The 24,827-nt window shown below is 56.4% G+C and overlaps 2 protein-coding genes across 18 annotated transcripts in view; both read right to left on the minus strand.

Moving 5' to 3' along the window:
* Positions 1-11,804, minus strand: part of ABCC3 (ATP binding cassette subfamily C member 3) — a 40,920-nt gene extending 29,116 nt beyond the window's left edge. Inside the window, exons 1-5 of one of the 2 annotated variants that reach the window (XM_070392881.1) lie at positions 11,697-11,804; positions 1,716-1,892; positions 1,254-1,379; positions 897-1,034; positions 16-141 (exon numbers count right to left, since the gene is read on the minus strand). In XM_070392881.1, the coding sequence (XP_070248982.1) occupies positions 16-141; positions 897-1,034; positions 1,254-1,379; positions 1,716-1,892; positions 11,697-11,741 (612 nt within the window). In that variant the 5' untranslated portion in view covers positions 11,742-11,804. The remainder of the gene's footprint in view (positions 1-15; positions 142-896; positions 1,035-1,253; positions 1,380-1,715; positions 1,893-11,696) is intronic. The other variant, XM_070392879.1, reaches the window with a different exon arrangement.
* A 7,696-nt stretch (positions 11,805-19,500) lies between these two features.
* CACNA1G (calcium voltage-gated channel subunit alpha1 G) overlaps positions 19,501-24,827 on the minus strand; it is a 63,271-nt gene continuing 57,944 nt past the window's right edge. For 10 of the 16 annotated variants that reach the window (XM_070395288.1, XM_070395286.1, XM_070395287.1 and 7 more), the window contains 3 exons: positions 22,350-22,512; positions 21,885-22,054; positions 19,501-20,546 (listed from right to left, as the gene is read on the minus strand). In XM_070395288.1, the coding sequence (XP_070251389.1) occupies positions 19,815-20,546; positions 21,885-22,054; positions 22,350-22,512 (1,065 nt within the window). In that variant the 3' untranslated portion in view covers positions 19,501-19,814. Of the gene's footprint in view, positions 20,547-21,884; positions 22,055-22,349; positions 22,513-24,173; positions 24,309-24,827 lie in introns of all 16 variants that reach the window. The other 6 variants (XM_070395273.1, XM_070395276.1, XM_070395277.1 and 3 more) reach the window with 1 other exon arrangement.

A 24,827-nucleotide genomic window follows, 5' to 3' on the forward strand; every position in this document is an offset into this window, starting at 1 on the left:
CCGTGGGAAACTCACGGGGTCGACGTTCTTTGGGGAGAAAAACGGTGGCTTCTCCCTGAAGCAGGACAGGATGAGGGCCGAGAACACCAGGGCGAAGTAGATGTAGAAGGTAGTGAAGCGGAAGGGGTCCGAGATCTTGCCCTGGGGGGACCGAGGGGAGGAGCATCAGAACGCCAGGCTCCTCTGAGAGAGGGGGGCGGGTCAGGGGGGGCCCCTGCTTAGTGGGGACTTGCCCTGCCTCAGGCACTGTGCCGAGCACCTCACCTGCATCACCTTGTCCAACCTCCCTTGTCTCCCCTACAAGGTAGGAAGTCTGACACCTACTTTCCAACCGAGGAAAGGAAGCTCCAAAAGGCTAAAGAATTTGCCCAGCACACAGAGAGTAAGTGGATTATTCCAAGCCTGTGCTGATGAATGTACTTGACGGCCTCCCCTTGAGATGGAGAAATGGGGAGATGCTAGATTTCCTACCACCCACCATCACCCACCGCAGATCAAGAGGAAGGCCAGGAACGGAGGAAGGTGGGAAGAAAGGGGACAACAAGATCCTGGGACCTCCAGGTGAGCCAGGACTAGCCCAGCCTGTGTGTCTTCACACAGAAACTGGCAATTGGTGGCGGCTACAGAATAGCCCCCTGCACTCCCATGAATACCCACCAATGGCCCCATTCCCCTGAGTTACACTGGTCCTCAGCCTGACCCCCCCTCCCCGTTCTGCTTCGCAGCAGAGAGACAGCAAGTAGAGAACAACACAAAAAGGACTGAACCCCAGAGTTAAGTCCTGGGCGCCAGGGAGGGGCAGAGGGCAGGAGCCTGGGACCAGCAGTGACCTTGACCCTGACTGAGTTCACCTCCTAGACAGGTCTGGATTGGCAGGTGTCCCTCTTCCTCCTTACCTCTTCCATGGCTGAAAGGATCTTGGAGCGGAAGGGGATGATAGCGCAGACCACACACAGGAACCAGAAGATGATGAGGACCCCCGAGGACTGCACCCCCTGCAGCCGCTCGTACTGGATCAGCAGGGTGGCCAGCAGCTGTGCAGGGAGGGCAGGGGGAGCGGGGCTAGAGCACACACACATCTGGACTTGCCTCGCTTCCTCCCCATCCCATGGTCAGATGTCTGTGGGGTCACCCCCATCCTCTTCCCACTGCTAAGGTATCCAGGTTCTCCTCAGAGCCCATGGTTCCCCGATCACAATCCCACAACCCACTGGAGACCCTCCCCCACTCAGCTTCCAGGGTCCCCCACTGACCATGGTGACCCCCACCACCAAGGGGGTGACAAAGAAGACGGGGGCGGGGGCCCAGCCGTGGACCAGGCCATGGAAGGAGTAGAAGAGGTCAGCCCAGGAGACGCACCACAGCAGGACACCCAAGACCTAGAAATAGGGTACAAGTTGGAACGAACATGCCCAGAGGTGGGGACGATCACTTCTTGCTCCTGAAGCTACCAGACCTGCCTGGGCCTGGCCCTGAAGGCTGGGATGGCCCTGAGGGCTGGAAGCTTCTAGAGGGTGGGAGAGCCCTGATGGAAAATTTGCTTGCACCTCCCCAAGCAGGAACTATATCAGTTGGCTGCAGGCTCACTTGGCAAGCTGCCATGGCCCCATGGCTCCTGTCTAGCTGCTGAGGGCGGGGGAAGGGACTCATTCAAAAAAGAACCCCCCTCCCGGGGGGCCCCAGCCCCACCCGCAGGAGAGCCCGGAGCCCCTGACCGTCTTGAGCCTGGAGAGGAGGGAGAGGACGATGTAGCCTTGGTGGTGGTACCGCAGGTAGAACAGGTAGCAGGGCAGGGCGGCCCACAGGTAGATGCAGGGCACCCAGGCCAGCAGGGAGTTCTGGAAGCAGGGAGTGAGGTCCGGGTTGTCTGTGTGCAAGGACAGGTTGGCGTCCTGGGGGCAGAGGGAACAATTCAGTGCTCTGGCCGCCTCCTGCAGAATTGGGCTCTCCCTCCAGGGCCAAAGGGACTCGGTGTGCACGGGGTCAGAGGGGTGTGAAGATGACAGAGTAGGTGTGCAAACAAGTGAGTGTTGTCCCAATTGTGAGCTCCCCCAGGAGGTCCTGGTTGCCCCATTTCCTCGTGTTCTCTCTCTCTCAACTGCGGTTTAATGTAAGTACAATAAACTGCACCCGTTTAGAGTACACGACCCAATGGGCGTGACAGTGGTGCACAACTGCAAAGCCACTGCCCCCACAAAGGCGGAGAAGACTCCCATCACCCCACAAGCTCCCTGTGCCCCTTTACAGCCCATCCCACTGGCAACCACTGGCCTGCTCCCTGTCATTCTAGAGTTCTACTCGTTTTCAAATTTTTTATTTTATCAGAACAATCCAGGCACCTGGTGGAAGAGCCCACATCCTCGTTCAGCCTCTCCCAAGATGGGCCAGAGAGCTTCCCTGAGAGTTCATGCCTCTCCTTGAAAATGAGGGAGGCCACCTCCACCCCACCCACCTCACCCGGTGGGTGTAAGCTCAGAGGGGCAACAGGATGCGGAGAGAGCTTTGTGAATGACCAAGCCCAGGGTGGCCAGCCATCTTGGTTTGCGGAGGGTCCCAGGGAGCCAATGAGTCCAGACAAGACCCCACTCTTGTCTTTGACTCTAACTCCACCTAAGAACTTTTTTGGAAAGAGATGGACGAATACATGCAAACACATATTTTACTGGGATTGTCTCCTCCAAGCCCATCAGTCAACTAATCTTTTTTTCCTTTCTGGCAACGAATTAGATGTTCTTTACAGAAAGCCCAGAAAATATAAATAATTAAAAAAAAACACAAAACCACCCACACAAAGAAAAAACAATAAAACAAACAAAAGTAAACAATAAAACACCACCCACAGTTCATCTACCTAGAGACAACTGTTAACAACTGTTAACCCCCCACCTTCTAATTGAAAATCGACATAATTATCATTTTTATTTTTGTCAAAGTTATACATGCACATAATTTAAAGAGTCAAACTGTGAAAACGAAAATGGTGCCTTGCCTCATCACCCCCCTTTGAGTTCCTTTCCCAGAGGCAAATACGTTGAAACGGGCTAACTTTCTTCTGGCACCTACTTCCATAGTCTAAGCAATTTGCTTTTACTATTAGTATCTGATTTACAATGATTTGATAATCACTATTTGCTTTTGCTTTGGAAGGTGAGGCTGTGCCTAGTCCAGTGATGGCGAACCTTTTGAGCTCGGTGTGTCAGCATTTTGAAAAACCCTAACTTAACTCTGGTGCCGTGTCACATATAGAAATTTTTTGATATTTGCAACCATAGTAAAACAAAGACTTATATTTTTGATATTTGTTTTATATATTTAAATGCCATTTAACAAAGAAAAATCAACCAAAAAAATGAGTTCGCGTGTCACCTCTGACACGCGTGTCATAGGTTCGCCATCACTGGCCTAGTCTCTTGAGTGTCCTCATCCTTCCAGTGTAGAAACATCACAGAACTTTTGTTAAATAAATATTCAAAGTTTACACTTTTAGACCATGGATGTGTTGTTCATTGCAAAGTTCACTACAACTGGCTGTACCTCTTTCGAGTGGTGTGACCTTGGGATTGAGTGTAAGGACACCCCGTTCCCATTACTGCCTAGTGGTCTGTTGTGTGAATGGACCCACGTATGTATCCATTCTACCGTCATCTCAGCGAGCCCATTAAGCCCATCCACTTAGATGCCCTCCGGGAGCCTGTCCAAGGCCACTCCTAACTCAGACTGTTAGGTCTCCAAGCCTGCAGTGCATGTCCCATCTCTCTGGGTCCAACCTGAGCCTCACCTCCTACAGGAAGCCTTCCTAGGCTTCCCCAGCCTCCAGAGGGGCTTTTCTTTGCTTCATCCTGCCTGGCCTTGGCAGCCAGGTAAAGGTCTCTTATGTTTCAGTGGCACTTATGTGGTCATTAACTGGCTGGTTGATTCAGAACAACTTCCGGAAGTAGAGGGGAGGAACAGTATTAGGCCCAGCTCGCAAAAGACAAAAGCAGGCTTCCCCTGCTCTGGTAACAGGTGCAAGGACACCCAGCCTTGTGATACCAAACTGGGGTTTCTCCCAGGCCACGCCCCCTGTGCCTAGGAACACATCCTCTCTCCTATAGAAATGTGAGCCCTTGAGGACAGACACGAGGCCCTATTCCCTGTCCACATCCTCCAACTTCCAGCACAGGGCGAGATACGCAGGAGGCGCCCAGAAATGGCCTACACATTGATTGACAAGGGAGCCCGAGTTCAAGGGCATGGCCGGAAATCCCTGCATAGGTGTGCAAGTCAGCGGCATGGCTCTTTGAGGCAGGCGGGGTGTGACCACAGGAAGAACCAGAACCTGATGCGGAGGATCTGTGAGGGTTGTCACTTTTGGACCAGGGAGCCATGGGTGAGCTCCTTCATCTCCCTGAACATCAGTCTCCACGTGTGAGTCATAACGGGAGTGATGACAGCGTCCTGGGCAGCTCCCCACAGCAGAGTCTCTTGACTCAAACAGGGCAACGCTTAGGGAAGCAGGCGATGGAGCAAGAGGCAGTGGGGACATGGTTTCGATTGATTGCACAGACAGCCTGCATTGTGACAGCAAACACGAGATCTTGGGGGCGTGAGGACTCGGTGGCTGCTTTGACCCACCGGGAGGTCCGGCCTGGGCTCCGTGCCTTCAGATAAGCATGTCTCAGCTGGGCAGAGTCCCCTCCAGAAGGCAGCGGGTGCCCATCCAGGCCTCTGTCCTCAGAGCTAGGACGCCGATGGGATGTGTTCCGTGCCGCAAGTCCAGAACTGAACTCCCGCCCAGCCCCTCCTCTCCAGCCTGCCCACCTCGCCGGATGGTAACGCTTCCCTTCTCCAGGCCAGATCCTTGGAGTCATCATCCTTAATTCTTCTCTTTCTGTCACACCCCACATTCAACCCTCCAGCAAATCCTGATCACTACCTTCAAATGGTCAGGGTGAATGAGATGAGAGTGCTGTAGTCGAAGGTTCTTATCTATAAAAAGGCAACTTCATCTGGGTGTCCCTGATGTATCCAGAATCCTACTGACTCTCTCCGCCCACTCTGCCACCTGCCATAGCCCCCGCTTTGGGCTCCTGCTCCCACCCCTGCCACTTGCCTGGCAGTCTTTTCCAGTTGCCTCCTGCACGCTCCCCACTGGGGATCGAGCCTGCCCTTGACTGGAATCAAACCTGGGACCCTTCAGTCCACAGGCGGACACTCTATCCACTGAGCCAAACCGGCTAGGGCTGTTGTTGTTAACCCTCCCCTGAGGATATTTTGGTCATTGATTTTTAGAGAGAATGGGAGGGGGGAGGAACTGGGGGAAAGAGAGAGAGAGAGAAACATCAGTGTGAGAGAGACACATTGATTGGTTGTCTCCTACACATGCCCCAACCAGGGCTGGGAATCGAACCTGCAACCCGGGTAAGTGCCCTTGACCGGGAATCGAATCTGAGAACCTTCGGTGCACGGGCCAACACTAACCACTGAGCCCACCAGCCAGGGCTCTCCCGCCTCTTTGACCTTATCTCCCTCACTCACTCCACAGCTGTCACCCACACAGTTCCCACAGCAGCAACAGCTTCCTTAATAATGCGATTAAACAGCTGATGGATCTTACAAGGGCCCCTGCCTGGGCACTGAGGCTGAAATCCTGTAGACCCCAGCTGGGGGCAGGTGGGACTGAGGACCCCAGAGCCCTTTGAGCCAGCTGGCCACACTCCGTCAGGGACTTCCCAGCCCCCACCGCCACCCCAGACTTGTTGACAGCCTCTATCATCAGAAGAGTAATTACTTCCTTAATCCTGTGGGGTGGGGAGAACGGGAGAAGGGATCAACCGACAAGTTCATGTATCTCAGCAGAAATGGAGGTGCAGAAAGGGCTCTGATCCCCATTCACATTCAGTGACCTCCTGGGGCTAAAACAGCCGCCTCTGGAAGGGCCTGGGTGGGGGGCAAAGCCTGGCTGTGCGGGGTGATGGTGGTGGGGGGGCAGAGAGGGGGCGCTCTATGGCTCACAGGCCCGGCTGGCCTGGCCACTTCTGAAATGTGCCAGCCCACAGCAACTTCGGTCATTTGAGCACCACTGTGTCCCAGGATTATCATTTCATGTTCACCACACTGAGACCCTCGGCTGGCAAGTGACTGGCCCCAGCTCCCATGGGCTGACCCCGGGGCAGGAACCTGGGCAGTCTAGCGCCAGAGTCCCCACCCCGAACCCCAGTTTCTAGGGTCCTTCCTCTGCACCCTGTAGAACTCCAGCATGACACCCCGCCTCGGGGATAGGACACGTGTCCAGATCACCTGAAACATGAAAAATCTGCTTTCAGCCCTGCAGCCACCCCCCACCCCCCACCCCAATCACCTCCTGGCTTACAGAGCGGAGGGGAAGGGGCTGCATGGAAGTAACAGACTAGCTGGGTCCTGGGAGCCGGTGCACTGGAAACCTGACTATCCAGTTAGGAGGAGAAAGCCAATCGAAGGTTAAGCCTCAATTATCCCTCTCCCCCAGCACCGCCCCTGGCGAGAACTAGCCCCAGGTGGGGGAGGGGAGAGGCAGCGGCAGCGGGCGCACCCAAGTCTCAACCCTCCCCCGGGATCCGGCTCCACCTGCGGCCCGGGACAGTCCCACCAGGGTGGGGTGGACAGAGCCCAGGCTCCTGCCTCCCAGGTGGGTCAGTGCCAGTCTCCGCCGGGACCCCCCTCCCTGGGGGCTGGCCTGGTGCCCCAAGAGCATTTCTCTGTCTGGGGGCCAGCAGACGGCCTTGGCAAAGTTCCCTCCCAAATGCTACTTCCCTGACTCATTTCCTTCCCCAAGTGAGGGAGCAGCAGGTTGGGAAGCAGCCAGCCTGGGGCCACGGGGACCAAATCCTCCCACCAGCAGCCAGGAACCCAGAATTTAAAGCCACCCAACCCCAGCTTCACCATCCCCAGCTGGGATGGAGGCAGGAGATTCTAGGGGCCCTGGAATCCGGGGAGACCGGTTCCTGAGGGAGGAACTTCGGTGCCCACCTGCCGACCTTAGGGGCCTTGCCAATGCCAGTTTCCCACAGCTTCGCATGCCACTGTCTTTATTTGAGAGTCAAAGTACATTGGGATCAGTCTCGCCCATTACTCATAAGTTCCGGCAGCCGCCTACGCGGGCGGGCGAGGAAGCAACCCAGGAGGAAAAGCCTGGAGACAGGGATACCCAGGAGCCTGAAAGCCCGAATCCTGGCCTGGCCACCTTCTCCCTTCCCCAAGCCTGAGGCTCAGGCTCGCAGAACCCGCACTGGGCAACTAGACCTGAAGGGGGCCCCAGAGTCCACCTACTACGTAAATTCAGCTGGAACCCAGAGACAGTGAGTGATTCACCCAAAGTCACACTAGTGAGTGACAGCTGGGCCTAGCTGGAACAGAGCAGGAGACACAGGGAGCTGAGCCTCTGAGGGACGAGGGCTTTGCCACTCCCGGGGGTGGGTAAACAGTCAAGGGAACAGTGAACATGCTGGCCCCTGACCAGTGAGAGACCCAGGGGCCTCTACCAAGAGCTGCTACTAGGCAAACTCCAGGCCTGAAGTGGGGAGAGCGCCAGGGAAAGAGGTCTGGCCGTCTCAGGGGAAGGACCAGCCAACCTCTCACTGGCCACGTCTTCCCTCTCTCTTGTTGGAATTTCAGGGTGAGACCCCAACTCCTTCTTTGACTTGAATCTTCTCTCTGCCATCCCCGCAAGTGGTCACTCATCATGGGCTTGCATGCCCCCAGTGACGGGGAGCTCACTGCTTGTCAGGCAAACATCGCCATCTTTGGACAGCTCTGACGGCCAGGACCTTCAGATTGCGCAGCCATCGTCAGCCTCCCAGGGGCTTCCTGGACCATCAGATCAAGGCTGATGCTGCAAATAGGTCAAGGCCTCCTGAGGGTAAACATCCAGCCCTTTTCCATGCACTGTCTTCACCCCCTGGCTGCTGCTCAGAACAGAGAGCAGTCCTCCAGGCAGGGGACAGGAGGGTGCAGCCAAGGAACATCCCCACCTTCTTTGTTCTGTCGGCATCTCTGTCTTCATGAGCCTTGAGCAATGTGGTCATAATTTATTCTTTTAGAAATTTTTTCTATATGAATTCCCAAGGCACATTCAGAGATGTTGGTAATCTGCCCCAGAGTAGGTAGAGATGAGAGAGAGATTTAAAAAAAGAGATAAACCATCCACCCAGTACACGGTGTGTGGGCACACAGGTGTGGGTCCCCTTGAGTCTGCTCCCCTCAGATTCATGTGGGGCTGAAATGGATGGATTTGTGCAGGAGGCCGCCCATTGTCTTCACTAGCAGAGAAGTGCAAACAAGGATCCTGGAAGGCTGGTGATCCTTGAACCCACGGCAGGGCCTGAGTTATGCACCGATTGTCTAGTCCTAACAATGGGGGCTCAAGCTATTTCCTAACCAAATAGTCTCAGAGTAAATCCTCCTAATATTTACTGACCTTTATGATAGCCTGTCTATTACTGCAATTACCTGCCTGACTAAGGGTTTTATGTTTAACCAAAGTTGAATAAAAGGTTGGCGAAGCCTGGGCACCAGTGGAGGTCCTTCCCCTTGAGTTGGACTTGCCCGCCTGGCCCCCAATATTTCCAAATTATCTCTTGTCTCTTCTCTTTCATTTGTGTGCGGTTCCTCTTCCAGATCCTGAACCCTAAACCACGCAGGACGTGGGGGAACACACATACACCAGATTTAGCCCCCTAATCCCCAGCAAACAGCTGAAAAGGGAGTCCCTGGCCCAAGGACCCTGCCTGCCCCTGTCTTGTAGGTCTTGCCAGCTCTAACACTCCCTTCTAACTTCATTTCTTCCCAGGAATGCCATGACCTGCCATCCACAGGGAGTTTTTTCGTTCTCAGTGTCATCTCACATTCCCTATCTCATTTGATCGCCACAAGAATCTTCTGAGGTGGTTAGGAGACGGGTTATTTTGAAATTTCCCAGGTGGGAAAACAGGCTGTGAGGCTAAGCTGGTGAGAAGACTTGGTAGAGAAAACAGTGGCTCAGAGGGGCCTGAACCAGGCCTACGCTCGCCCCCCCATTTCCACTCCTGTCTCGGGAACTTCCTGGGTGCCCTGAACTACTTCCCACAAGGTAGCTCACCCACAAGCCCCTAAGAGAAAAGATTCAGGTGCAGATGTACCTGCATAATACGAAATGCAAATTAGCGCACCACAAACGAGTAGCCCAGGGTTCCAGGCGTTTTGGGTAACTGAGCCAGAGCTGAGGCCGTAGCTCCAGCCTGCCCTGGCCTCAGACCCTCCCTTGTCTCAGTTGTGCAAACCTTCGGAGGATGAGCTGGGAACCTTCCTGCTTTCTCCCTGCCCCACCCTCCGTCACCAGCCACACTGGGTGCAGCTGGGAACAGCTTTCAGGAGCCAAGAAGATCATTGGGAGATGGAGGGTGTATAGAGACTGCGGTGAGGAAGAGTCACTTCCCTTGTCCTTTGAGGTATCCGAGCAGAGAGGAAGAGTCACTTCCCTTGTCCTTTGAGGTATCCGAGCAGAGAGGAAGAGTCACTTCCCTTGTCCTTTGAGGTATCCGAGCAGACACCCCACATAGATGACATCCCTCAGACCTAACATAGATGTGGTGACTCCCATGAACCCTGAGGTCCTCAGAGCAGATACACACAGCTCACGAGCCACGAGAAGTTCAGGGACAAGGAGGCCCAGAAGCCCAAAGGGGCACAGACAGGCAATGGCAAAGTTGAGACCACATCCCAGGGGTCTCGCTCCCCAGTCCAGCACCCTGCAATTGAATGTTGTGTGACCCTGACAAGGCCGTCCCCTCCCTGGCACCCAGCTTCCCCAGCTCTACAATGAGAGGCTGGGCTAGCTGCTCCAAGCCCCCATGCTCTGATTCTTGAGTTCTCCAATGTCAGGGAAGGGGAGTCAAAGGATCTCTAAGCCTGGAACAGGAAGGGAATCCTGAGTATCCCAGCTCCAAGTTCCTCAAAGCCTGTCTCCGCACAGTCCTAAGCTCTCAGGGTCACTGTCCACCCAGGAACAGGGGGCCCTTGCACTTGAGGCATGGACGCATCTGCCCCCTTGATTTGCAAGCCCTCTGCTTGGTCACCCAGACGTCATGGCCATGCCACAGCCGCCCCAGCCAGGCTCAGGTGGACAGAGAAAGGACATACAGTTTGCCCTTGAATAACGTGGGTTTTGAACTTCCTGGGTCCACTCAGATGCAGAATATTTTCCATTGATCCACTCAGTTCAATGGAAAGGCGCAGTTCAAACCCACATTGTTTAAGGGTTAGCTCGTGGTTAGGAATTCATGTACTGGGTTCGGAAGGCCGACTTAGGTTATGCACAGATTTCAACTGCAAGGGTGGTCAGCACGCCTGACCACTGCACTGTTCAAGGGTCAACGGGGTACTCAGGAGCCAAAGGTGCAACCATCCAACTCTGGTGAGGAGTGCCCAGTCCAGGCTGAGTGACAGCCGGTGCTCATGTGTGGTGGGTGGGCAATGAGGGCAGCTCCAGAAAAGTCACATCATCTCCGGTTAACCCTTCAGTGACCCAGAGAGAAAGAGAGATTCTCCAAAGATACTCTTTTCTTTTTTTTACAGGTGCTCCATCGCCCCAAGTTTCAAAAATCCATGTAACCCCCACAGCCCATTCCACACACAGCCCTTAGTGGGGTTCCTGCCTGTATAGACACACTTATGCACACACACACACACACACACACACACAGGTAACACACACCCAGGTAACACACACCCAGGTAACACACACACAAATACATACCCATGGTAACACACACTGGTCACACACACACGAGGCATATATGTCCAAATACTTGAAATGGGAAAGGGTTTAGAGACACAGGTCCAGAGGCCCCGGATTTGGGACCAGCCTATGCTGGGCATTGCCTGGGCGACCACACACAAGGCCTTTAAATCTGAGCCCATCTGTACAACGGAGACACGGCACCACGTGCTTCCCAGGGCTGCCTGCCGTGGGCCGGGAGCTGCAGGAAAGCTCGGGGCTGACAGGGAATGCACCCGAGCTCCTGGGGCCTGGAGTCAGCGCTGGAAAGCACCCTGACGGCTTAGAAGGGGGTTCGGTGTATCCACAAAAGGCCGGCTTTTCTAGTCCAGCTCTGCGCTCCTCTAAGAGGTGACTTAGGCAAGTCCCTTCCTCTCGCTGGGCCTCCCTTTCTCATCTGTAGGCGGCCGCTGGCCCAGGTGATTCTGGGACCTGTAAGGGCCTGCCTCTCCCTCCCCAGCCCAGGGCAGTGAGGGCAGCCTGCTCTCCAGCTGCTCTTGCCCCCAGAAAGGAAGGTGGCAGGAACCCTTACAAGAAGGGCAGAGTCCAGTGGAGCCAACCTCCCCAAAACCTGGTTGAACAACAACCCTGGATGCCCTGGGCCAGGGGCAGGTGTAGGAGAGCTCCACCGCCCTGGGACGGGACCCTCAGCCTGCACCCTGCGGCCAGCCCCAGGCTAGGCGGCAAGTGGGGGCACCTTCCGACTCTGAACGCCACCCACTGCGCCCCAGGAGCCGAGCGCCGCGGTCCCAGCTCCTCCACGCGGCGGGGGAGGGCAGGGCAGGGCACGTCCCGGGCGCCCCGAGGGACGGGCTCTGAGCGGGGCGGTCTGCACCCTCCCGGCGCCGCTCGGCCCCCTCCCCAGTGCGGTCTCGGAGGCTCGCCGGGGCGCGCGCTCGGACCCGGACCCGAGACACCTGCTTACCCAGAACTTGGAGCCGAACTCCCCGGAGCCGCACAGCGCGTCCATGGGGCCGAGGCGCGCGGCGAGGCTGGCGAGCGCGGTCCCGACCCAGCCTGGGACGCCGCCGGCGCCAGAGCCTCCTCCGCCCCGCGCTCCGCCCCGGCCCGGCCCGCCCCGCCGAGCCCTACCCCCAGGCCCTTTGGGTCTAATTCTGGTATCTCCGCTCTGCGATTGTACCGGAGCTTCGCTAAGGCTGCGGCTCCGGGAGGGACTTTGGGGCAGCGGTGATGGTGGGGGTGGGGAGTCCTTGACACGGTGACAGCCCCCGAGTGGCCACCGGGCCGCGTGGGAGAGATGCCGCTCCAGGTCCTGAGGCTGATGGGACCGGAGCAGGTCTGTTTACAAGGGACTCCCGCCCGCTCCCACCCCGCACAACACTGTGGGGCGTGGTGAGTCACTGAGACCGAGAGGGGCCTAGCAAGACTCTCTCTGGGAATAGATCCCTGAGAAGGTCACTTCATCTCTGGAGCTCAGTCTCCTGATCTGTAAAATGGGTAGAGCTTGTCTTCCCAGACAATCCAGAAGGCTACCCCTCCCCACAGTTCCCGGAGAACCAGGAGACACCCACCACAATGTGCACAGGAGAGGGCAGGGGCAGGGGTTTAGCATCAGGGGTGGCTTCCTAAGATTCCCTTACGTTGCTGGTTGCTGCTGTCCTGAGGGCCTGGCTCCCTGATGAGCGTTGCTGTAGTGTCACTCTGCGCTTCCACTTTCACTTTGTCAAACAGGGGTAATCACAGTACGGACCTCCTAGGGTTACTTTGAGGATTAAATGGGAAAGGAATGTAAAACAGCAAGCACGTTGCAGGCACACTGAGTCAGCACCTGACTTGTGTTAAGCTACGGGACCCTCCTCTGCACAGCCCCCCCCCCCCCTCCCTGTGTTGTATCACCCAGTGTCTGGCTAACCTACCCCAGAAGACAGTGGGTAAGAACCAATTCTTGTTTATGGCTGTATCCTCAGCATCCAGGACAGTGCCTGGCAAAGTCGGTCCTCAGGAAATGTTTGCTGACTGGCTAACCAAGTGGGATAGTAGGCAGTTAGACAGATGTGAGCAGAGCAGGGACGCTAGGCCGGGTACAGAAGGTCATCAGGGCAGGAAGTCCCAGATACCAGGCGAAACTGGGTGTTAAGCCCAAAAAGTCTAAATTCAGGATCGATTCTGAAGAACTGTCCCATAGCCTTATCCAAGTTCATAAGAGCTTTAATAAGACACTTACATACAAGGGCAAAGCAGCTACTTCCAGGGGTGGCGTGAAGGCCAGGGAGAATCCACACACACACCCCTCCAGGACAGGGTCCCTTTTAAAGGGGGTTCATAGCGGGGTTATAGGAAACCCAGATAGCGGATAGTTGTGTGGCCCTCCCCAGAGAACAATGAATCACTAATTAAAAGGAAAGTTAAAGATAACATCAGGCAGTTATGACATTCTATACATTCATTAACCTCCTTCCCGGGGGCTGATGCTCATCTTGGGGCAGCATTCCAGTTTTTGGGGTAGTCAGCCAAGCATGGTAACAGGGAGTTAAACAGTCGCAAAGAGTTCAACATCTCCCAGAGACCTTTACTGCTGGAGCCATACTGCATCTTTTTAAAAAATATATATATATATTTTATTGATTTTTTACAGAGAGGAAAGGAGAGGGATAGAGAGTTAGAAACATTGATCAGCTGCCTCCTGCACACTCCCCACTGGGCACGTGCCCGAAACCAAGACACATGCCCCTGACCGGAACCGAACCCGAACCCGGGACCCTTCAGTCCGTAGGCTGATGCTCCGCCCACTGAGCCAAACCGGTCAGGGCCGTACTGCATCTTTAAAGTGAGCTACCCTACACTGGGAAAAGAAGTATTGTCGGGCCTCCCCACCCGGTGACCTCTCCTTCTCTAGCATATCGCTGGTCATGCAGTTCAGACCTCCCCCTGACCTTCGCTCCCCTAGCGTGTCTCTAATCATGTGGTAGACCCCCTTAGAGGAGGAAGAAGGGGAAAAGCCTCACATGGTCCCCATACAAGTCCTTGAGGACTACTCCCTGAAGCGTCAAGCTCAAGACAATGAGGTTCTGACCCACATCAAATAATCCTAGGAACAAAGGCTCTGGTCTGTTGACCACAGAGACAAAGTCTAGGCTTCAGTTGTATTTTAGCTCCAGGCCCAGAAAAGCAGCAATGAAATGGCTGGACCAGCTGCCATGACTAAAGATTCCCCCGTCCCGCCCCCCTCCCCTCAAGCCAACCAATCAGTGGAGACCATGACACTGAGGAGATACACCTGGAAAACTAATGAATAGTCTATTGCGATCTTGCGGGGGGGGGGGGGGGGGGGGGGGGGGGGGGCCTTCAGATGAAAACCCTTAAGACAGTGGTTCTCAACCTTCCTCATGCCGCAACACTTTAATACAGTTCCTCATGTTGTGGTGACCCCCAATTTCATTGTTACAAATTGAACATAATTAAAGCATAGTGATTAATCACAAAAACAATCTGTAATTATATATGTGTTTTCCGATGGTCTTAGGCGACCCCTGTGAAAGGGTCGTTCAACCCCCAAAGGGGCCGCGACCCACAGGTTGAGAACCGCTGCCTTAAGACAAGGAGCCAGCTCTCTCTTGCTCTCTGGAGCACACCCATACCTGTCCCCCTCTCCTTCCCCCTGGTACATTTTGTCTTTCTTTTCCCTAAGCTCCAGGGGCCCTTCTTTGGCCTCTGTGACTTGTTTCCTGAGCTCACACAACCCAGCTGGCTCACTCACTTCTTCTACCTCGGTGACTTTCTAAATAAACCTTTGCTTGTATTTGCGTCTTGGTTCTGAATTCTTCCTTAGCCATACTCAAGGACCGAGGTCTAATATTTGGTGCCATTCGCCTTTAACACAGTATCTCATGCCCTAAAAGGAGGTCGTAGGTGGCAAGGCCACCGCGGCATTAGCACACACACTATGGGCACTGTCCACTCCGCTTTGAGCTTTCAGACCAAGATTTTCCAGCTGGAGGCTCCTAAGAGGAGCAATAATGACCTGTGGCTTGGGCTGCAGCAAAGGAGGGACCGTACCTCCTTTAGCTTGAGTGCCCCAGCCCCAGCCTCCCTCCCCAGCTGACTGCAGCTCCAGGCAGGATGGACAGAGCATGTGCTGCGCCTCCCCTGCCAGTGAGCATCCCAGGGGAAGCCAGCATGGGGATTTCCTGGCAGAGAGATGAAAAGATAAGATGATTTCAAGGTACAGCTCTGAGCAGGAATGACAACAGAGAACAGAAGAAAGCAGAGCAAGGTGGGGACAGGGAGGCCCAAGGACAGGAAATGCTGCAAAGGAGAGTCAGATGGGAACTGACAAGACAAGGGGGCGGGTGTGGAATGGCAAAGGCAGGCTTCTGGCTCTCCCCTCCGATCACTGCCTGGTTCATTTCAGCCCCTCGTGTCTCCTTGAAGGTCCGGAGCACCCCCACCGGCCTCCAGTTCCCAAACTCCAACCTCCCCCTTCTCTGCTGCTTCCTCCAGACCCCAGCCTGGTGGAGGCCACACTGATCCCACTCCTGGCCTCAGCGAGGTTGGCTCTCTGCCCCCAGCCTGCACTTGATCTGATTTGGCATGCATTGTAAGCACCGGCTGCTGTGCCCGATTCAGGAATTTCCAAGACAAGAAGAATTAATTAGCTCTGTGGGCCACAGTCAGCATTTCCCACACCTGGACCAGGGCTAAGACAGTTTCAATGTTCCCTGGCAGAATTCCCACCTGGGCATTCGCTGGAGCTGCCACCTCCTTCATCTCTACTTTGCTGTGGCCTCAGAGCAGGACACCAGCCAACAACTAAACTCACTTTGGAGAGTTACCTCCCCTCCTAGAAACCACTGTTTGGATTAGCTTAGCCCTGGTCACTGGCCTTAGGCAGGGATCCCTGGAGGCTTAGCACTCTGATGGCCCGGCTTCCCCAATCACAGACAAGCCCTTCATTGGGCCCCGTGAGCCTGTTTCCTCCTTTGGGGATGGAGTATGCAGGGCACCTGTCCATAGAGGGTGTCCATGTGTTGGTGTCCTCTCCCTGGCTTCGTACCTCTGCAGAGGGGGCACTGGGTGGGGGTGGCACCAAATGCAGGTGGCTGGTGCTGCATCTGGTGTCTGATGCCCTCACTATACTGCTGTCGCCAGCCCTACAGGTCAGGCCGCTCAGCTAGCCCAGGAGAGCAGACAGAAGGCCATGGGGCACCAGGCTGTGGTGGGTGGGGAGTACGGGTGATGATGGAGGTCTGAATGGGGTAAGGGGAGAGGACAAAGGAGACAAGGGGCTGGGAGGAAGGGGGTGCTCTGGGGTGGGAGGGGCAGCACTACGTCAGGGAAAGGTGGTTTCTGGGAAACTGGGTGATTGCAGAGCCAGCCTTGGCCAGCCCTTGCACAAGCACCTGGAGCTTAGGGACACCTTTTGCTGTGGTCGAACCTCTCTCCCCTGCAAGGTGGAGAGCCGTGGCTGCTGCTGCAGCCTCCAGGTGTGCCAGGCTGGGAGGGTCACATGTACATTTCTATGAACACAAGTGGTATCGCCTTGGAAAAGGCCACCCTGGCAAGGCAGGTTGCACCATTCCCCATGCCCTCCACAAGGAGCAGAGGCCGGGGTAGTGTGAAGCCAATGGGCTGCAGGTTGGCCAGACCTCGCATGAAGTCTGCCACTTCCTGGCTGCGTGACCTCGGGCAAAGCACGGAACCTCTCGGAAGCCATAGCCTCCTGGGGAAATGAGAGCAATGGCGTGTTGTGAGGAGTAAGTGCGAGACTGCCGGTGAGTCTCAGGTTTGTTTTGTGCACCAGCTCAGCTCACTCCTCTTCCCAGTTCCCTACCCCCAGACAGACCTTTTCCTGGGGCCTGGGGGTAGAGGGAAGCAGAAGCCGCCAAGCCTGAGGTGGGGGCCTCGCAGCTGTTGACATGATTTCTTCTGAACCCCCCGGGAGAAGGCGCAGAGCAGATGTGCCAGGATAGATTGTTCCTACCTCCCAAAGCCCCCACATCCCTGAAGTTCCTAGTCAGTTCCACCTCTGTCGCTGGAGGGCACTAATTCAAGACCTGCTGCCTCCCCATCAGCCCCTCCCCAACCCCAGCCTCCTCACACTCCTCTGCTCCCTGCCCCAGTATCCTAGAGCCGAATAAAAAACCATCCACACAAGAATCAGGAGGTGAGCATCATTGTTATTATTACTACTGTTCATAAGAGTCAGTAGTGCCATTATTTCCATTTCAAGCTCTTTTAATGGGACACAACAGTTTCCATCATTGATAAAGACTTTACATTGTTAGGGGAGATGCCACAATTCCCTCCCCCAAATCCACTTTGAGGCTGAGGGGTCCTGGGCTGGGATGGAGGGGACAGGGTGGCAGCTCAGCTCTCTGGCTTCATCTTGACCCAGAATCCTCCAACTATTAGAGGAAAGAAGGCTTCAGAACCTCCTCCCCACCCCCCCACCCCCACAGCCTTACTAAGGAATAGACAGCTACAGGATTCTACAAAAATAGAAAAGCTTAATCTGCAAGCCTAGGTCACAAAACTCTAGGAATTTTGTACAGTTTGGCAAAAAAAAAGGCAGCTTCTATGAGCACCCCCCCCGCCCCCCCCCCCCCCCCCCCCCCCGCCCCTTCCCCACCCAAGGAGGACAGAGAAAATAGGATTTGACATTATTGCAGGTTTTTGGATCAAACTCCAAGAGAATCAAACCAGGTGTTTGCTGTAAGGAGTGGTATCATTTCTGTCCAGGTTAGGAAACACCAAGTTGGAAAAAGCATCCAGGTTCATCGCCCAGCAGTCTGGCACCCACCCGCTGCCCCCCTGGTCCCAGGTTCAGAGGGGGAGGAGCTGTGAGTGAGAGCTGCCAGCTGCTGTTGGAAGTTTCAAGAATCCTGGAGTCTGAAGGTGCTGCGCATGTTCAAGGCAGTGGGGTTGGGTGGCCAGCAGGGACAGGCCGGTTGAGCGCTGCCTTGTGGCACCAGGGTTTCAGACCAGAGACTATTGCCCGGCGGCGGTAGCACCAGAAAGGAGGTTCTGGGCCATGTCGACAGCCCCGCCTCCTCTGCCCTTCTTCCTGCCCCTCCTTCCCCTCCCTCCCTCCTCTGCGTGCTCCCACTGGGCCGGCAGCAGCAGGCAGCATGGACACCTTGTGGGTACTCACTCATCAGCCCCAGGGGCCAGTTCCCCCCTCAGCGGCCTGGCTTCCCCACCTACCAGTTCCACTGGACACCTGGCCCCGGCCCCCTCCACTTGGGAGGCAGCAGCCCTCTGTTTACATAGCTTAACCCACCGCCTGTCCCGATGGGCTGGTCCCCGCAGCGCGGGTCAGAGACTCCTGCAAACTTGGGAGCTGAAGCCAGACTGCTGAGGTTGCCCTGCGGAAGCCTGGGAAAGGCAAACCCAGCAGCACCGGCCCCTCCCCCACCAACCCCGGGGTGGGATCTCAGCAGCTGAAGCTGCCTCTCCCAGCCTCCCTCGGCCCCATTAACCAAAACAGCTTCATTATGCCAATTTCCAGCTTTCAGTGCGAGGCTGATAGCTGTCAGCAGAAATAAGAGTTAATCTGGAATTACATTCAGAGCTGCCTGGCTCAGAGGAAGCAGCGATAACGCTTTGATAGAAGCCGGAGTGGATCCTGCCGGCCCAGCCTTCCGCCTCCAGAGGGTGGGCCTCTCCCCTCCTCCCCTCCCCCCGGAGGTCAGGCTGGAAGGTGGCAGCCCCCCAGGGAGAGGCATTTGGGTTCTTTTTGCCTCAGACACGAACACATACACATATACTCACATATACACACACATCCACTCATACACATTCACTCATATATATACACTCATACTCATCACTCAGATATATATACACTCATACATACACACACTCACATCCACTCACTCATATACACACACACTCGCACAATACACTCATACCACTTATACATACACACCCTCACATAGACACTCATACACAATCATATATACACACTCATACACACTCACACATACACTCATACACATCCACTCACACACACTCACAACACACTCACACCACTTATACACACACACCCTCGCATACACACTCATACACTTACGCACTCATATACAATCATATACACACTCATATACACTCACACATACACACACACTCGTACACATCCACTCACACCCACTCATATACACACACTCACAATACACTCATACCACTTATACACACACACCCTCACATACACACTCATATACACACTCATGCGCACACACACGTGCGCACACACATGCAGAGGCAGCTTTGGCCCCTTCCCTCCCCACCGCCCACTCCCCACCTCCAGGAATCTCTCCCCAGTGCCGGCCGGAAATGCCTAACTGTGCCTTGTGCTTTTACTCTGGACCGTGATTAGCTTTATTTTGGAAAATTACTTTATTATATAGATATAGATATATAGATATAGATATGTATGTATGTATATATAAAAAGGTTTCATTTCATTTGTAAAATCTTATATATTTTTTTCTTTTTCTCTCTTTTTTTTTTTTTCCTACAGAAAATGATGACGAGGTTTAAGGAGAAAATAAGTTACATTACAGTTTCCAAAATGGTCCTCGCTCTCCGCCGAAGATGGGTCGCCGGCAGGGCTGTGATGCACTCGCCGTCCCAGCTTGTGCTTTGCAAGAAGAGGGAGTATAACTAGACGGGTGGTTTTAGGTTAAAATAGCCGAGGCAGACGTTCTGAGACACATAAAAGTGGAAGGGAACAAGTCTCCTCAGTCACAAAATGCCGTACATCCCGCATATACTAGATTCAATTAATTTAATAAAATAGAATATACATAGATTCTGCACAAACGTATTGCTTTCTCCCAACAGCTCCTGGTGTCGGGAACCTCAGCGACACTGGGCTTCTCTTCCTGCCTGGAGCCAGGGTGGGCAGGGCTGCTGCTCCCCACTCGCTGGGAATCCTGCAGTGGCCAGTGCCCAGTGCCACCGAGGCAGGGAGGGGCGCCTCCTGGGTGTCCACATGGAACTTTTGTCAGGAATACAGCCCAAGAGGAGGAGCGTGGATTTGGCACCCAGTGGAGAAAGGTGAGTGGGAGAGGGGGGACAGGACTCAGGGGTCCAGGTCTGCCGGGTCAGAGGATAAACCGGAGACACCCAGCATGTCTTTCTTTGGGGAGGGTGAGGCAGCCATGCTGTCAGGGGGGCCGGAGGCCGAGAGATCCTTGGAGTCGCTGGACGGAGCCCTCCTCCGGAGGCAGATGCCAGGGCTGGGTGGGGGCCGAGTGCCCTGGCCCTGAGGGGGGTCTATAGAGATACTGGGCGGACTGAGTTTTTTCTTGGGCCGGCTCCCAGGCCCCCCAAGAGGTTGCCCCCCGAGGCCCGAGGGGCCGGGGTCCAGGTGGGGTTGGGAGCCACTGTCCAGGCAGCTGACAGCAATGGAATGCCTCCTCTGCTCCTCCAGCCAGGACGCGGGCCGGCGCCCGCAGCTCTGCGCCTCCACGCTGTAGCACTTCTTCAGGTCCCGCGGGGAAGGGGGCGCCTCCTGGCTGCCCGCCTGCAGGAGGTCTCCTGAAACCCAGCTCAGCTCCGTGTCCAGCTCTAAGCTGCTTCTGGCCTCCAGTGGGCTCTTGCCCCAGGTGGGTTCTGGGCCCGGGCAGGGGGCTGGCGAGTGCGTGTGCTTCAAGATCTTGCTCTGGCTGCGGGAATGCTGCACCAGGGTGCTCGACTGGCCCCAGAAGGAGGAGGTCCGGGCCAGAGGCGGGGAGGGCCCACTCACCTCTGACAGCAGGTCCTCCCTGCTGCCCAGGCCCTGAACGTCCAAGGAATCGGTCCTTATTGCTGCCTGTATGGGGTGGGGGGAGGGCTCAGCCTGGGGGCTTCCTCTTCCCCATTAGCTGTTCCTCCAGGCAAGCCAGCAAGCCCCCTCCTCCCCGTCCAGGGAGCTGCAGGACCACCCTAACGGAGGGTCCAGTATTGGCTCTTGTGGAGAGATACGGGCCATGTGCATTAGGCCCTCTGGCCACTGCCCTCCTCGGTGTCTCCCCCAAGCCTGCAATTCCCAGCCCCCAGGACACAAGGAGGCACTGGGCCAGCTCTGCTCCCCAGCCGGCTCCCTCATGCCTCCCTGCCTCTTAGGCCTTAAGCCCTCAACTTTATGAGCTCAGGTCCCCTGTGATGTACAGCCCGACAGTCTCTACCCTCCAATAAGACGGACCCCTTCCTCGTCTTTGCTCCCTGCTGCACCGGGCCCATGATCATCTCAGCCCGCGACCTGTCACCACAGAGATCTGGTGGGGTGTATGTCTACGCTCACACCCTGAGCTCGGGGGCTGTCTCATTTGTCTGTCTCCCCGGGGCCTGGCACACAGGGATGCTCAGTGAATATTTACAGGATGAATGGGGACTGTTCTCCCAATGGGTGGGATTGAGCAGATTCTCACGTGGCCATGCTCAGGCATAAGGACACACACCGCTGGTGAACACACAAGCCTCGCCTGGCTACACGAGCCTCTGCTCTGTGCTTTGCAAGAAGGAGTGGGCTCCAGAAGGTGGGCCCCAGGCTTGGCCAAAGATGGAGACACCTAAAATGTGCCTCGTGCCCAGCCGGTGCGGCTCAGTGGTTGAGCGTCGACCTATGAACCAGGAGGTCACAGTTCGATTCCCGGTCAGGGCACATGCCCTGGGTTGTGGGGCTCCATCCCCAGTAGGGGGCTTGCAGGAGGCAGCCGATCAATGATTCTCTCTCATCACTGATGTTTCTATCTCTCTCTCCTTCTCCCTTCCTTTCTGAAATCAATAAAAACATATTTTTTAAAAAATGTGCCTCGTGCCCCTTAGCTAGGTCTAGAAATACAGAGAACAGGGAGGCAGCTGTGGGTCGGGAAAGGGAGTCAGAAGCCTGGCTCATCTCCAACTTGTCATGCGTCCCTGGGCAACCTGGGCCTCCTCTGGTCTCCAGGCTTCCTCAGGGAAACGGGGGAGGGGGGCAAAGTCCGAGTGGTCACAGACCACCTCTGCTTGGTCTGGCTTTGTGTCCTGGCGCCTGGCCTGGCCTGTCACTGCCTCAGAGTCAGTGTTTGCTGGGAGAATGGAAGTGGCAACCCTGGTCATCACCAACAACCTGGGACTCCCGGCAGAGAGGCTAGCCCTCAGGCCCAGGCCCACCTCCACATCTGCTTACCTGGCGCCTAAGAGGCCGCTGAGCCAAAGGGGAGCGGCCCGGCGGGGGCAGTTTGGGGATGGTGCCCCACGTGGGGGCGCCGTGGGGCTGGAGCAGACGGGGAGCATCTTTGGGAAGCTGCAGGATGTAGCTGGTGTCTGCTGGCTGGGAGTGAACGGACAAGACAGAGCCTGCGGGGTGAGGGGGACAGGGGAAGGAGGAAAGGGAAGAGGTGAAGGGCCCGCCAGTCTGGCTCCCACCTGAGTCCCCTCCCTTCCTCTCTCCGTGCCCCCATCAGGGTCTCCATCCTTACCACAGAACCCTCACCCCGTTCGAAAGCCACCTCCCTCAAGCAGGGGCTGGGGGCTCCTCAGAAGTAGGAGAGCCCTCTTTGGCTGCCTCAGTTTCCCCCCAGGTTAGGACGGAGCCGAGCCAAGGACGAGGTCCCCAGTGTGAGCCATGCTGGCTTGCCCTGGGCCCTGGTACCTGACTGAGCTTTGGGGAGCCCCCAGCTCCTGTGTCCCAGGGACCCCTCGGCAGTGCTTCCATCGCGGCACATGTAGCTGTCGTTGGGCAGTGAGTGCGTGCGGCTGACCCCGGACTTCCGCACGCTCAGCAGGTCTGGCACCTCCCCTGGGTGGGGCCCCCTCTGCAAAAGAAACAGGGGAGGGAGGTGGGCGGAAGAGGGGGCATCCAGATTGGGTAACTGAGGCAGAGATGGACAGCAGAGGCCAAAAGCTCCCCACCCCCCGCCACCGCCCGAGGCCCCGGCCCCCACCCCCTTCTCGGACAAGGTGGTGATGGGATGAGTGTCAGGCAGAAGGGCAGACACATGGAGGAGCCCTCCATACACAGGGAGGAAGGAGGCGGGAGGAGGCCCTCACCCCACAAAACCATCCACACTGTAACCCTTGGAGCCTCGGGGGGGGGGGGGGGGTGCGGGGGTGGAGGGTGAGGAGGTGTCCAAAGGAGGGAGAGCAGCCCCCAGCCCCCAGCCTGGTTTAAGAGCTGATCCTCAAGGCCCCCCTGAGAGGGGCCGAAGGACCACAAGGGAGGATGAAAAGCTACCAGCATCCCGCAGTCCTCCCTGCTGGGGCTGTGGGGGGACTGGGAATGGGGGAGACTTGGCAGCTGGGACTGCCTTCTAGGTCCCCATCCCATTTTTAAGGCGGCCTCAGCACCAGCACTGGGCATGGGCCGAGTGAGCAGGTTGAACGACATGAGCACTAGGGGATGCCACCGCTGGCTTACCCGCCCGTCTCCCTCTCCCCTTTTAATCACGCGATGGGGGTGGGCTGGGCACTCAGGTCCTCAGTGGAGAGACGGGAGGTTAAGGTGGGTGTCTGGAATCTATTTCAAAGAAAGGCAGGAACCAGCCTTTGACCCCAGCCAGAGGGAGACGAGGTTTGCTCCCAAGAGACTTCTCTCTCCCCCGGTCTGTTCCCAGTTCTCAGGGCGGCTGTAGGGTCCCACACGGGCCCAGCCGGCTGAGCAGCCACCAGGCCTGGGGATGGCTGTGCTGAAGACAGTGTGGTTCCTTTGCTTCCCCCGCTCAGCTCAGGTTCCACTTCTGCACCCACCCCAAGACCCCTAGGGACAGAGCCCTGCTGTGAGGAAGGGGTCCCAGTCCCCTCTTAAGTCCTAAGAGAAAGGAGAAGGGTGGGAGGAGGGGGCTGCTCATAGTCAGAAGGGACCAGGGGTCGGGCAAGGGTGGAGAAGCTGTCAAAACACAAAGAAGCCCCTGGACACAGGGACACACAGGGACAGGGACAGAGAGGACAGGACGCCCCCCCCCCCCCCCGCCCCATTGGAAAAGGGCAAGATGGTGGCAGCAGAAATGTGGCTCTTACCCACTACATGGTGGCAGATGGCGGGGGTGGGGGTGGGGGTGGGGAGAAAGGGCAGGTAGGAAAGAGGGGGGCAGGGAGGGGGAGGGCTGGCTGGCACAGGGCTCCAAACTCGGAGGCTGGTTCTGCATCGAGGCGGGCCTTTGGTCAGCTGCCTGATGCCACCTCTGCTTTGGGCTGTGTCCTCCTGTGGGTCCGGAGTAACCCTTTCACAACTGCAGCCCCTGGGCCCTTCTGGGGGAGGCCCGATTTCACATGATCTCATTTCTTTGTCCACAGGGGGGGACCCGAGAGCCCTAACAAAGCCTGGGGCACCGAGTGCCTGCGGTTGTGCCTCTGCCTGTGCCTGTGCCTCTGCGTGGGGCCGTGACAGGGGAGGGGCAGGGATCTGGAGCCCGGCAGCCAGCCCCGCCCCCGGGGAGGCTGGGGGGGGGCGGGGGGCAGTGAGGGGCTGTGCATGTACATTGCTCTCCGGGGCACTAAGTAAGAGTGTGTGAGTGTCATCAGGCAAAGAGTCATCCGTCAGAGCTAGAGAGCAGGACGGTTCAGACACAATCTCTGACGTCAGAGACAGAGCCTCCATCTCAGCTAGAGGGATCTAGACAGGGAGAGAGATGAGCAGGCATGAGAAACCAGGACGGAGAGCCCTCACGCACACACATGCAACGCACACGCACGTACACAGAGCCCCCCTGCCCCCTTTCCACGAAGCACAGGGAAAAGGGGCCTCCCTTCTCTCTCCCCACCGGCTTCCCGAGTCAACTGACAGCTCCGCCCCCCGCCCCCCCCCCACCTCAAACCCCCACTCTGATCAGAGAGGCTGCAGCAGGCACCAAAGAGCCAGAGCAAACAATGACAAAGCAGGAGACACAGAAACGTATTCTAGAGATACCCCAGGAACCTAAGAGCCCCCCGCCCCCCCTCAGGGAGGGAGCAGGATGGGGAGGGCTTTAGACTCTCATGAAGATTCCAGGGAGAAAAAAAATGCAGAAAGGCCAGCAACGCGCCTCTCTGCCCTCAGCACAGACAGCGGCGGCGTGGGGTGGGGGGGGTGGGGGGGTGTGCTGGGGACAAAGCCGCCGAGCTGATGACTGCTTTCTGCCTATTCTCTCTGCTT

The sequence above is a fragment of the Myotis yumanensis genome, unplaced genomic scaffold (assembly GCF_028538775.1).
Source record: "Myotis yumanensis isolate MYYU_CA2020_CCGP unplaced genomic scaffold, mMyoYum1.0.hap1 SCAF_16, whole genome shotgun sequence".
Taxonomy (NCBI): Eukaryota; Metazoa; Chordata; class Mammalia; order Chiroptera; family Vespertilionidae; genus Myotis; species Myotis yumanensis.